The sequence below is a fragment of the Agrilus planipennis genome, unplaced genomic scaffold (genome assembly GCF_000699045.2).
Source record: "Agrilus planipennis isolate EAB-ADULT unplaced genomic scaffold, Apla_2.0 scaffold16, whole genome shotgun sequence".
NCBI classification, from domain to species: Eukaryota; Metazoa; Arthropoda; class Insecta; order Coleoptera; family Buprestidae; genus Agrilus; species Agrilus planipennis.
The window spans coordinates 2,020,505-2,035,169 of NW_020438946.1; the positions used below are offsets into that span (position 1 = coordinate 2,020,505).

Consider the following 14,665-nt stretch of genomic DNA (forward strand, 5'->3'; position numbering starts at 1 on the left):
AGAAGTGACTTCTTTTTATTGAAGGCGACTCGAACCTGCGCTATCCTCTGCTTTATATCCCTACTACTCCTTTCGTCCTGACTTATCTGACATCCTAGATCCTAAAATCAGCAACATCTTCTAATTTTTCGTCTCCTATCTTTATATTCGCTCTTTCCCTACTTTTTCTTGCATATCAGTATTTTGTTTATTTTCATACAATACTGTTTTGTCAATACCGCTTCAATTTTATTTAAAGCTATGTTTAACTCCTCCTTGCTAGATGCTAATACTGCTATACTCCTGCAAATCTAGGCATATTAATCTTTTGCCCATAGATATCTATCCCTACAGTTGTTCTGTCTTTAATGATGTTGATCGCGACTTCGATGTATAGATTAAAAAGTAGCGGTGACAATGTGCATCCCTGTCTGACACCCTTCCTTATATTTACTTCTCTGTAACTGCCTGTTGCTCTTTCTACCAACCTATCTCACCTATTTCTTTTTAACATTCATTGCGACCTCTGTTCTCCCATTTTTTCTAATACCTTCTCATTTTTAACATTCTCTGTCCACGGCATCTCATCATTCGCTTGTAACATCATATTCCGAACGAATTTGCATGTAACTCCTTAATGTTCGGATTATGTATGGTAATAATTTGGATACGACTGAAGACGAAAAGTGATAAACATTGTCAACAGCATAAATACGTATAAACAAATAAAAACAGTTACAATAACCCCCAACCCATTATACGTCTAACTTGAATAATGTGGATGGCATTAATCAAGAAGTAACGTTTACTGCAATGTTTTATACGCTTGGCAGTTTGGACGCCAGTACTTCTTAATTCGTTTGGCACATCTCCATTGCACCGACGAAAAATAGACAAATAATAAATCTGGTTGTTTTTTAACTACTTAACGCTACATGTCGAGCGACAAAAACTGTGATTCATTTGCAACAAAAGGGACTTGAGTTAATTGAAAATGGACTACCACAGGGAACATATTAAAAAGTACAGCTGGACCACCAAAACGTAGACCTTCCGATTGAAATGCCTATAATTACGTATTGGTCCATGACTATTCTGTGTTAAGGTAAATTAGCCCTTGTTCAAGCCAAGAATTCGACTCATATCAACTGGCCTGGATGTAATTTTCATAATAAATATAGTTGACGATTAAATAAGCAGAATAAAAACAGATATAAGTAGGGTGTTCCCAATGACCAACTTTTGTGCATTTCGATATTTTCCCCGAGCGTGAGTGACGAATGAAAGAACGTGGCTCTTGTTTATCATGTGCGCCAAATCTTATCGAGTGGATCAGCACATGGGCCAGACCTTTCAACGCATATCCCTTGACTCACCCAGGCCCATTTGGAGCTACTTCCCTAAGTACAGGGCAGTGTATTTATTTCGTAAAAATATCTTTAAAAAATAAATATATTTCCTGTTCCATTCTCATGCATTCTCTGAAAATTCTATTCAAGGTTTTGCATTCGGTCAATATCTTTCGAGATCTTGCTAAACACCCTACAGTGCTACAGAATTTTGATTTATAATGAAAAGTGTATAGATACATCAGAGCATAGGTAAAAGGGAAAGAAAACCTGTATGGAGAAAGCTTAATACAAAATACCAAGTATTTAATATTGTACGTATGAGAAGGATAGGAAAAAGTAATAGAAAAACAAATAGTTAAGTGCATAATAGAGGTATGTAGTGTAACCGTACGTGTGAGCGCAGACTAGCTTAATTAATGATTGAAAATGACAGACACGACAACTGTTTTTAGTTAATTGTCGTGTAAAATCTATTCCTGACTAGTTTCTAGTGAAATAAACTTTTCATCGTCGAATATAATGTTTACGCGTTCTACCCATTCAGTAGATGGACGGTTTTATGTCCTCTGGTTTGTAATCGCAGTGCTTGTTTCTTAATGTTGGTAATTAAAAAAGAGATGATGTAACTACGTACTTATATAAACTTTACCCATTTATTTAGCCGTTTTACCTACATAGTAACAGTTATGTATTTACTTGAACAATGTTCCCGACTACGTATTTAAATAATAGTACCATACTCTGCAGCCCCTACAGGGCAGGGTGTAAATTAGTCTCAGTGAGCGAACCGCTGCGACCAAAGAGACCTGGGACATCAATTCTGATTCCGTGCCCTCCTATTCGTACACACACTGCTAACTTCATACTGCCGATTTTTTATTGGCTGTGCGCGCGCTGCTTCCGTTGCATGCTGCGCGCGCCACTTTTTTACTCCCAACGCGCCATGAGACGCATTACTTACAAAAATGAGATATTTTGCCATCACTACATACTTTATTTTAAAACTATGTTGCCATAAAATTGCATTAGGCCTCTTTTAAAATGAGATACTTCCAAAAGGAACAACAAGATTAGGTATATAACTCGGTGGTAAATTCGCGTCTAATCTGTCATAATCTTAGTTATAATTATTTTTCAAGAAGAATAAGTCCTTTAGCGTTTATCATAAGAAAGCCAATTCCAATTTAAAGAGTTGGACAAATACGCTGACATATTCGGATAATACAGGACGTTACGTTTTAAACAAACGGGTAGCCCACCAGGAACAGGGAAATACAGAGGGTGAACGTGGCACCGAGATAAGTGTTCAAAAATTTACATAAATGTAGATGTCGTTATACCTAATTGAATTTCCGAAGGGCGGAGTTGAAACAGAAGGGGTGGCGGATTGGGGTGAACTAGGCAGCCGTTATGATTGCAAGGTCAAAAACGGCTTTTGAACAGCATATATGACAAAGTCGGGTAAAATTTTACAAAACCCTAAATCGATTATGGTTACAGTATTTCAGGAATTTTTAATTTTTTACAATTATTAACCGAAAAATATATACTTACGACCGTTTTGTCCAAACATAATGTCGAAACTACCTCATAACAAAAACAAATACCTAACATATGGATTCCGTAAGCGTATGAGAGAGAGAGAGAGAGAGAGATGTCCACTAATACGTTCGATTTTTGGCCAGCGTTGCCAGAACTATGGGAATTTTTACTAGACCCAGAGAATTTGGAGTCAACTTAGAGAAAAGATTTTTATTTAATTTATAAAATAATTTAATTTTTGTGCCAAATGAATTGTTGATGTTTAAAGGTTACTTGCACTTGGAAAATCATAGGGTTGTCAGCCCTAAAACCGGTTGGACACGCACCTCCACTCTTTCCTATCCTAAGCTAATCTTTGCATTTCCTTAGAACTAATATGTCGCACATTTCTGAACATTAATCTAATATAGGTCTACCACTACTCCTCTTAACTCCTGTTCCTGCTTCTAATATGTCTAAATTGTCGAACTGTTTAATAGATTAAATCCAACAACAATTTCCTTCTATTGCAAAATAAAATCATCTGGTAGGTAACTATTACAGCATTAATTTGAAAACTTCAATTATTATTTACTTACGTGTAGAATAACGAATAAAACATTTGTCATAGATTAAATTATTATTTTTCTGTTTTATAAATAACGTTTTATAAAAATGATACATTGAAAACGAATTATGAACAGTTACGTAAAGCTAAAAAATTCCAAGGGCAATGTCAACGCACATTTCGCTCAACGTATTGTCTCAAAACAACTGCATTTTATTTTAGCGTTTCCACTCTTGCAGGGCAATGATCCAAAATTTTAAAATACATATTTCACGCACCTGATCTTTTTCAAATAAATGTAACGGAGATTTCTCGATGACAAATTGATTTTCTCAACCTTTACATTTTAATAGGTATAGTACGAGTCCTTTTCATAAGATTGCCTTCAGGTCTTTTGGTTTCTTGTTATTGATTTTGTAGAAAAAGCTTGCATATGTTACATTAGGTTAGGTTAGGGTTGGATTAGGATTGGCATGTTTTCTATCAAATTAATATTTTAGACACATTTACCGCAGTAAAATCGGAAAATACAATGTAGATAACGCTATTCGTAGTTCAAGGAAAACTTCGTGATACTGTTTCAGTTGCCATTTAAAGAGTATCACATTTTTTTTTGAAAATGTAACTTTTCTTTTTGGATTTGTCTTAAAATGGCCCAATTACGAAAAACATTAAACAATTGAGAGGAAGGTGTTTTAAACAAAGACAAACTTTTCATTTCGGTAAATTACACTTACTCCATATTCTTCTAAAGAAAAGGAAGAATATTAGTACACTTTTCTTATCTTAACGTTTCAAGCAATTATTCGGAATATTTTTTACTTATTGAAAAGCTTTTTGGAAAAACAATTGAAATAGAATGTTTTTCTTTGTTTAAAACATTTCCCTGCCGATTTTTTCGTACAAGTTATTCACAAGTGGGCTATTTGTCTACCACAATCATTGATAACGTTAATTCGTTCAGGAATACAGTGTAAACTCTATATAACGATACTGAAGGGACTGAACATTTTTCGGCGTTATAAAGAGTGGTCGTTAAATGGAGAGAAATAAAAGATATATTACTATTCTATAATAATATGCATTTACTAATATAGTACACATTTTGCACACGAACATTATTATTCATACATTGCGTATAGCCTGTTATCTTCGTCTGAAGTTTTTTTGCTGCTCCAATATTTTAATTGTATTTTGTTACGTATCTTACTCATATCTTGAGATACTGCTGGATCAATTTGATTACATAAAATAGTTTCGTTGCATCAAGTGCATGTTTGATGCTTGGTGGAGAGACAGGATCGTCTTCTTCAACAACGTACACAGCTGCAGTTCTTATCTATTTCGGCAACTTAGAAAGTACTGCTTAATGATTTATAATGCCGCATTGTTGTCGTTAAATAGAGTGAGCGTGACGCTATATAGAGTGTAATATTGTATAGAAAACAATGTAAACCAACCAAAGTCAAGCAATTTCGACGTTTTAAGAAGTTGGTAGTTAAATCGAGTGACGTTATAAAGAGTTTACACTGTATACATATTGAAAATTAGGTTTTTTTATTATTTTTAAATTTGACATGATAAAAGTAAATAAATAATTTCCATGCTTTTATAAAATTGTATTGATTTTCACATAAGAGATTTCTTAAAAAAAGCACATTTTCGTTCGTTGGACCAATTTCACCGAGACTGGGATAGTAGCAGAGAAAATCAGAACTTTTCATTAATGTTAATGTAATACGAAGCGTCAAAGATAAGCAAGGAAACTACTTATAAAGAAGTAGAAAGCCGAAATTTCATTTGTCGAAAGGACCAATTCGATCAAGAGGCCAGTTCGTGCGTAAACAGGGTCGCTCGTGCAGCGAGCGTATGAATTTCGAGCATCAGACTTTGCCTTTTAATGTCAGGTAGACACTATATTTATGTGCGGCCAGCGACACAAATAAATAGCTCCCATAATAAACAAAGCTGCCAATAGGACACGAAACGAATGGCTTTTCTATCGTCATTATCTAAGGTGCTGCCGTACATTTATTGATTTTTTGAATCGTTCATATATACGTTTAAAGGTAAATGATTAAATATTTTTTAGAGAGGCATTCAAAGAGAATCTGCTTTTCAAACAACTTTTAGTTACCAATTGGGAATTCAATGTGATCTTAGGATTTCGATATTATAATTAGTCATAATATCAGTATCGATGAGGGTTACAGATAAATAACAAATCAAAATTTAGACAAACATCAACGTATACAACCTAGCTAATAATTAGACTTAAAGTCAAGCTGACCACACCTAAAATCACTCTTCAATCTCTATATTGAAGTTATTCTTTTTCCAAAACCAGTGAGATTTCCTCAAAACCAAAAACTGAGAAAACGCATTAAGACTGGCGCTAGCAAAAAATCAAAATTCATAAAATAGGCTATGCATATCAAATCTTATTAAGTACAGAAGTCTATTACTCTTACATTAAAATGATAAGCAAGCAAGGTCATTGGGTTACTTAGTTATTTGATGATGACGATGACTGTTTGCAATTAAATTCTTGATTAATTGAACTAATAGGTAAGTAGTAGACTGGGTAATTTGTGGTGATTGCTTGGAATAAAACTTTTTGTATTGTACTGACAATATAATGATAGGTAAGCAACTCTTTCGATACCATATTGATCGTTTTGCTTCATGTGGTGTATTTTGCAACTTTTTTAAAATTATGTCAATCACGCAAATCTCAGGATAACAAAAAGTTAATACCAAAAACGGATGGAATCCACTGTTTTCTATGTATGTGTTCAGACCAGGGTACATCTACCTGCCGTTTCCTTGAAACATTAAGTTGGAAATTCAAATATTCAATTTTGTTGGTTTTTACAAATATTATATGTAAGTGGTTTAGGTGTAATTTTAGGGTATCGAACTTTGCAGGTAACAATATCTTTAAGATACTTAAATAATATTAGAAACCAGTTGGTTAGCATTTTCACCCCTTCCTCTATCAGGGTGGAGATTATGTTATAAATAGGCTGACACACTCATAATAATGAGACATCAAAAAAGAACAGAGACATCAACAAAGAACAATTAAGACAACAACAAACAACAATTAGTAGTATCAGTGTATCAAGTTCAGGGTCTTCAATATATGTACATACATTTGTAGTAATAACTGTATATTTGTAAATAAATTTACTAAGTGCAGTTATTCGTGTTATTCATCAGTGAGGTAAATTATTTGCACTTACAATCCTTTCAAAAATTCGTGTGCTCCCTCATAGGAGAGAGAAGTGGCGCGGCAGCGCAAAATAAATAAAACAGTATGTTTATCCTTTAACTCATTCAGAAAGAGAAAGGAACTACTAATTGTTATAAATAGGAAGATTAGAGAGGAGCAGAAAATTGGTCTGAATTGCGTTAGTCGTGGGTCGAGGATCTAAACTAGTGGCTAATCCTAGAGGTGGAGGGGCGAAAGGAAATTTTCTCCCAAAAGCACTGTAATAAAATATACCACTTGAATCTGCACTCATGAGATAATTCCACTCAACACAACTTCATCTCTGGATTTTTGGAAAGTTAATTTCACCTTCTCTCCCCATAGTCCGATTTGACGCGCGCACAAGGAGTTTTTTACTTCCGTTTGTGCTTGATAATAATAATTACCAGTAATAGTCCAATTGATGCGCTATCGCTCATCGTACAACATCTCTTATTGGTCACGACATTCTTCATTCATCCATTCGTTTTGGGTCAAATATTTATTCTTATCTCTTGTCTTCTCGGGTACGAGATTGGGCCATATCCGGTAAAGTTCGTCAAAAACAGAAGGTTAGCAACATTGTGAAATTATAGAAACTTCTTCCGGGTTCCACAGTGATCGGTTAATTCTACGTCATGATTCGTTTATGCTATCAGTTTCTTCAAAAGGAATCTGATAGCTGAAGAAGCATGAGCAGCAAAACGTAAAGAAAAATCAACCAACAATGGTGGGATCCGGAAGAAGTTTCTACAACTGACAACAGTCGTGAAAATCTGTACTCAACATCGTGAAGATTTGATAAATTGAGGAGTCAAATTCAGTGAGGGTGGTATAAACTCCTCATCATCATAAGGTCGTCAGTCCTAAGACTGGTTGGACACGTACCTCCACTCTTTCCTTTCCTCAGCTAAACTTCGCATTTCCCTAAAACTAGAACAGCCCACATCCTTAACTATTTGCGAACAGTAATCTAATCTAGGTCTACCTCTACCTCTCCTAACACCTGTTTCTGCCTCTAATATGTCTCTGACTAGACCTTCATGCCTAAGAAGGTGTCCTACTAACCTATCTTCTCTATTTTTTATTGACTTCCATAGAGTCCTCTGTTCTCATTTTTTTCCAATACCTCTTCATTTCTAACCATTTCTACCCACGATATCCTCATCGTCCGCCTATAACACCACATTTGGAAGGCTTCTAACCTTTTCTTTTCCGCCGCACCCACTGTCCATGTTTCGCACCCGTACAATGACGTGCTCCAAATATACACCTTTAACAACCGTTTTCGAATTTCTAAATTAACTGTTCGTGAGCATAGAAGTGACTCTTCATCCGTCTAAATATTATTGTTATCAATTGCTAAATTAAATACAGACGGAACAATTAAACAAAGCATTATCTTTTAGTAAATGGTACAGAGTTACCTATTTATATATTACTTCCACCTTTAATTCTATATCTAAAACCAGTTAATTTAGAATTTTTATCGAAATAAATGTCACTGTTATGCTTCTTTCTTAACGTCTGCTATGAGTATAAATTAAAATGTTTTTCTTAATGACCGGGTTTTGTAAAGCGGACAACTTAATGGATTTCTAGTCAATTTTTTATTTTGACGTTTCGGCTCCTTGGTTTTGGGCCATCTTCAGAACTTTTGTATCTTCTAATTACATTGTTTCTTCTTTTTTTGACACAGTGTGTTTTTGTAAAAGCATAAAATTGTAATCGAAGTGAGTGTCAAACATTGAAAGAAAGTTAAATTTGACATTAATAAATAAAAGCCACACTGAGCCTGTGTCAAAAAAAGAAGAAACAATGTAATTAGAACATACAAAAGTTCTGAAGATGGCCTAAAACCGAGGAGCCGAAACGTCAAAATAAAAAATTTGACTAAAAATCCATTAAGTTGTCTGCTTTACAAAACCCGGTCATTAAGAAAAACATTTTAAATGTCACTGTTGTTGCAGAAATTGCAACCCAATGTACTGGTCAACAAAAAAAAATAAAACACAAAGTAATTTAATTTAATTTATTGGTCAATCCTCAAAATCCCTGTTCCAGATTTCAATTACTTATGTTGTTTTGATTAAGAGTACTGTTGAGTCACTAGTTGGTACGCGATGCGAGGCGATGCGAAGCGTTGAGAGGACGGCTAGCTGTATCAGCTATGCGAAAAATAAAGGTGGACGTTGCGTTGTGATAAATGTTATTGGCGAGGTGAACAATAAAAAGGGGGGGACCGAGGGTCTGCTTAAAACAGTAGTAGTGTTAGATCACTGGGCTCCGCTAAAGGTTTTTGGAGCGCGAAGGTGCAGTCTATTGTTACAGTAAGTTTTTCTTGGCGATGTGACACCAGTTGCTACTATTATTATTATTACTACTACTGATAAATGTAAAAGACTAATTACAAGCACAGTCATCATCATCATCATCTTTATAACACCCACTGTTATTGACCCGTTTGTTTTTTTTTTTGTTTCTACTTTGTTGGACTAGCGAAACTGAATGTAAGTAACTCTATCTAATATATTTGTTTGGCAAATAAATTTGAAACGTCTTTCTTTCTTAATATTTGAAATTTATGTCTCACAATTGTTTCGACTAACTATGTAGACACTAAATATTTAATTGTCTTTTTGAAATTTGACCGTAGCAATGTGAAAACATATTCGTTGCCAAATGAATTTCGAAAGTTTTACATAACATCAGAGCCCGTCCAATTAGGCAACAACTAATTAAAAATAAGGACAATTACTTGCATGGCACCGCCACATAGTTCAGAGAAAGGGCAAATTCTTTGAGAACCAATCGCTGTACATAAATATGTTCAAAATTTGATTTCAAATAATATTCGAATAATCTTTCATACAAACATTGCTTCCGGATGCAAAGTATTTTTCAGATAATGAGTACAATATTATTTTTTGTTTAATAATTAGTTTTCTATATCAATAAAATTTGTTGATGTTAAGTTGCTAGTAAGGTAAATTGAATTAATCAATTTGTAATAAGTATTTCATTATAAAGTAATAAATGAATTTGTATATTTGTAACTCATACAAGCCTATTCTATGAATGAAAAATGTTGATTATAGGAGCTAGCACTGAAATGGTAATTGTTAAAAATTTTCAAAATAAATAAATAGAGATATGCATGACTTATTATCATTAATTTGAGGTAGTTTGTAGTAGGCAAAAATTCAGAAATGAATTTTCAGAATAATATTTCATATTAAAATAGTTTTATTTAAAATTTAAACACAAAATGCAAAATGCCAACTACTATTTTGTATTTTAAATGCTCTTTTCTAATCATTAATTTTCATTTGTACTTGGTTGGTTTTTAAACCTATTTGGACTAGTTTCCAACTGTAGTTGGGTGAAGTTGACAAACTTCAATATTAATCCAATAATTTTTGTACGAGAACTTTACTGGAATGCAGAAGGTATTTTTATTGGGCTAGCATGGTAATTTGTCCATTATCAGTCGAAGACTAAGATTTTTCTCTTCTCTTCGATTTCCTACTCATTCTAATACATATTCGTTTCCGGTTTTTTTAATCTACGACATTTTCATTTTCTTATAACATCAAATGTAACGTTTTCTTTTCATGTTTCACACTCATGAAATAAAGAGTCGTGCTTCAAGCATACGCTTTTTATTTACAATCTTTTACGAATCTAAAATTTAATTTGCTATTTTTGCAACGACGACGCTTCAGTAATTCGACAATTTCACAAACTATTTTTCAATGGTCATTTTTATTACCGAAATTACAATTATGTAAACGAAAAAATCTCGATAAACAAACAAACATATTGACGTTTAAAATAAACGCATTCACGCCATTGGTGCCAAGAAAAACAATTGTTGCATAAAGTTTCAAAAAGTTCTAATCCACGTTAGTACGTAACACGTAATACAGTTCTTAATCTATTACCCAGAACTAATTTAGAATTGATGTACAACTCCATGGTGTCTAGCTTTACCTACATGACTGTTTTTCGAAATCCTTATGTCGATATTCAGAAACCACTATCATCATAGAAAAGACCGTTTTATTAACAGGTATCATTACTTTAATTTCACTTTGCATTTCAGTTTAATTAATTTAACTTAACTTAAAGTTTATTGTCAATATAAAATTGAACGTAGAGTACGTTAACGTTTACAATAATCAATTTCATTATAAATAGGTGAAAAGCCAAACCAATGACTCAAGCCTTTTGATTGACCATAAAGCCCATTTGACGATTCTAAGGAGCTTTAATCCTTACACCCGAAGATGCAATAGTTATTATTATTACGGATGGGTCCGATATCCGTGAGATTATTTGACCTTCATGAAAGCTAGCACTTGTATTTGTCAATATTTAATGATAGAGAATCGCGAATCTCGAATATATGAGACCATACAATACTACAATAATTTCACATTTACAGATATATCAAGTTATGTGACTTCCTTTGCTACTGTTCCATTTAAATGTAACCTCTAATAGTAAAAAGGTTCCCCATCTTTGGCGGGAAACTTCCCGTAGTCCCAGTTTGGGGCAAAAGTCGACCGATAAGTTTATCGTAGAATATTTTTTTTTAATTTCAAATTTTAAACTTCAAAGTTTAGCAAGAAAATAAGGCTGACGAGGGTTTCAAACCAGCGGAGCCTGCCCCAACCAGCCCAGTTTAAGGTTATAAAAACCTCAAGCTTCAAATTAAAAGAAGATCATTGTAATAATAAAAACATTTATTAAGTTTGCGTGCCTATCACGTATGAAAACTGCATCGTCCATTCAGTTAGGCAAGTTGATACCTTAGTAAAGCCTTGCCGTACTTCAGTAGCAGTAAATACTCACTAGATGGCAATAATCTGTTTGTACTAGGACTTTACTCCTTCTTTACGGTCATGTCTACTCCATCCATTACATTTTCTTATCAAGTGGGGATCAAACATCCCTTAAAATCATCCAACGGGTTTTAGAGTTTGAGTGACACTGGCTCTTGGACTATTATGATACCAGAAATTTTTTATTTGTACTACATAAACCTGCTTAACGTGCAATTTAATTTCTTCTACTTAATTTACCGTTTATTATATTTTTAGACTAGTTGTTAGATTACTTTGTTGAGAAAATATTTTGTTATTTAGTTAATCGTCAACAATGGCAGATGATAATGATGACTGGCTTTCTGCAGCAACAGAAGAGGAACCTCCAGCAGAGCAAGCTACTGATACAGCAGCGGCAGGTGCTCCAGCGGGCGAAGGAGCTCCAGCGGCCGAAGGAGAGGGAGGAGCACCTGCTGGAGAGGGTGAGGCTCAACCGAAACCGGAAGAAGATGAATATTTAGATCCCGATAAACTTTTACTTTTTAAACACTGGATAAGGTGAGGATTATCACCACCTACAGGCAGAAGCGCTTTAATATTAATTTACGTTTTTATTTAAAATATGTGTGAACAATTTCAATCGCTTTTTTGTTTTACTAATTGATACCTTTTTTTCGGAAATTGATTCGCTTTGAATTCAATATACGTTCTGTGTAAAGTCAAAATCACTATTGTAATAGATATATGTTCGACAGACTTATTAGAGGTAGGTGCCCAAAAGAACAACTTAATAGTGTTTTTAGGGTTTCGTTCCTTGAAATTAAACTTTAGAAACCTACTTTAGGTACCGTAGGTATGTTTGTCAGTCTCTCAGTTAGCCGTGAACAAAATAATTGAGAATTACACTTTTCGGGTAATGATTGTCCAAAAATGGTTAAGATAAGTGCAATATCGATTAATTCAAAATAAGGACTATTCTTTTGTCAAATTTAAAAGAAGTTTTCGGACTGAAACGGTAAAAACGTTTTTGCCTATTAATCGTATGCGGAAATCTTCTCTCATGATACTCCGACAGTTAAAAAGTTTAATGAAAAGATCGAATTGTGTTGTAGGTCTTCTTTCGATATCCAGGAATTTAATAATAAAATTATGGCTATTTTAGGTTGTCCTAATTTGAAATTTAAAAACTAATTTGGTCTATTAAGCAAAAGCAGCTCAAGTTGAAATTGCGCTAATTTCATTTTTTTGCTGCGGCACTTTTTTTGTGGCGCGGGCTAGTGATACACGGGGAATCCCCGCTTTCTATTTATGATGAACGTTTAGGCACTATGCTTTATTCAAATGAGCAGGAACTAACTTTTTACAAAATTTGTGATTTGTAAAGGTGAAATTACAAAGGGAAACTTTTTTATATTAAAGGAATGCCCCATTCGATGAATTTGCCAGGGGTTCAGATGGTGTATAGTTACGCCAGTTGACATACAGACCGAAACTATTATAAAGGTTGGACCACTTAGGGCAAATGCTGGGGCAGTAATATTCCACAGATAATTTTTCATTCTCTTCTGTCTTCATTTCGTCCGTCTCATCTTTCTCACCCGAACCACCACCCACCCATTCCCACGATTCCAGAAAGAAGGCCGTCGAAGGCCGAAGAAGTCCCTCCGCCCTACCTTCCGGTGTAGTCCGGAGGGACTGCCCGCCCACCAGCATTACTGGCTGGTGGGAATGAAATACCCAAAAGTTTTTTTTTTTACAGGACCCTAACACTAATGCAAATTTTTTGTTACAGGCCGAAATTTTTGTCGTATCGCTACATTCAAAAGTACAGGGAAAACTATTACGACGATGTGATAGATTATTTGGAAAAGAGACAGAAAGGTCTGAGTCGAGACGTTCCCAGACCTCAGACGTGGGCCGAAAGGGCTCTACGGACCTATACGAATAGAACGGCGAAGGACGAGTTCTACAGAAGGGCAAGAGACGATATAAAACTGGTCACAACGACCAGTATCAGCGGTGCCTTCCACAGATACCATAGCAAACAGTATATTAACAGAAGGTACTCCAGTTATTTGTCTTAGACATACCGATTGGTAGTTCGAAGATAGAATTTTTTACGTCTGATGTTTTATTTGACTTTTGTTTTTGTTTCTGCTGTTCATGTCATTAGGCCGTTGTTAAACAATTTGAATAAAATTTGTACTTGTTAAGATGTTTTCCTTTTGAGTATCTACAGAAAAAAAATAAACAATTTGAAAGTTTTAGCTTAAAACCCAAATAAGAAAAACAAAGAAACACCCATTTGAATATACAGGGTGGATTATAAAAAATTCCTCGAAAACCACAACTCATCCTTTAATTTTAAAGATATGACTATACTTCTTGTTACAAAGCTGCATAGTTGATTATTAACTATGTTTTTGGGACGTGTGCACAATGTTGTTTTCTGTTTTACCGGAAGTGACATCAATTTTTTTCAAAGGAACACACTGCATATTTTATTGTATTTCAATACCTCGTTAAAATGTCTTTCAAAAAACTCAACAGTATCATATGCCTAAAACCAATGGTTAGTGAGATATCCGTCAATAAATGTAAAATAGGTAGTATCCCCTTGTTTAATAGAAACAGTCAGTGACACATTAAACAATGTAGACAGTGGACAGCGATGCTACACCGTCTGGAGTTAATAATAATGGATAACAGTGTGTTAACAGATATGATTTAGTTGTCGGAAATCGCTCAATGTGAAGACATGGTGCTCTCCCACTATTTTCATTGCACTCAAAATATGCTTCAATCATGTCTGTTAGCAAGTGGATACTGGTACCCCTGGGCGAGGAGGGGTAGATACACTGTATTTAATTATGAAAAACTACCGGTCAAGCCACGGTCCGGTCACGATCAGGTCAAATTCGCGTTTGCTCGCAGGCAATAATCGGCCGATGGTCGACAATATTTGAAGTAACGCGAAGACGTAAAGGGTAATAGATTATTACTTTGGTGATGCATATTTGCCTGCTTAACAACAGGAGTTCCGAAATTCTCAAGATAAATATTGTGCGGGAGAATTGGATGATAATAAAAAGGCTCTGGATGACAACAGGAGTTAGATATCACACCTTCAGTGACGCAGATCTGCCTGCTTAACAATAAGAGT

The 14,665-nt window shown here is 34.6% G+C and overlaps 1 protein-coding gene across 3 annotated transcripts; it reads left to right on the forward strand.

Moving 5' to 3' along the window:
* The first annotated feature begins 8,901 nt into the window (after window positions 1-8,901).
* LOC108741773 (flightin) lies at window positions 8,902-13,715 on the forward strand. Of its 3 annotated transcripts, none has more exons than XM_018476684.1 (3): window positions 8,902-9,003; window positions 11,824-12,060; window positions 13,295-13,715. In XM_018476684.1, the coding sequence occupies exons 2-3, from the start codon at window positions 11,837-11,839 to the stop codon at window positions 13,584-13,586; spliced, it is 516 nt and encodes a 171-aa protein (XP_018332186.1). In that variant the 5' UTR covers window positions 8,902-9,003; window positions 11,824-11,836; the 3' UTR covers window positions 13,587-13,715. The 3 variants fall into 3 exon arrangements, with proteins under 3 accessions (XP_018332186.1, XP_018332187.1, XP_018332188.1); XM_018476685.1 differs by lacking the exon at window positions 8,902-9,003 and adding an exon at window positions 9,010-9,183; XM_018476686.1 differs by lacking the exon at window positions 8,902-9,003 and adding an exon at window positions 10,592-10,745.
* The last annotated feature ends 950 nt before the right edge of the window (window positions 13,716-14,665 follow it).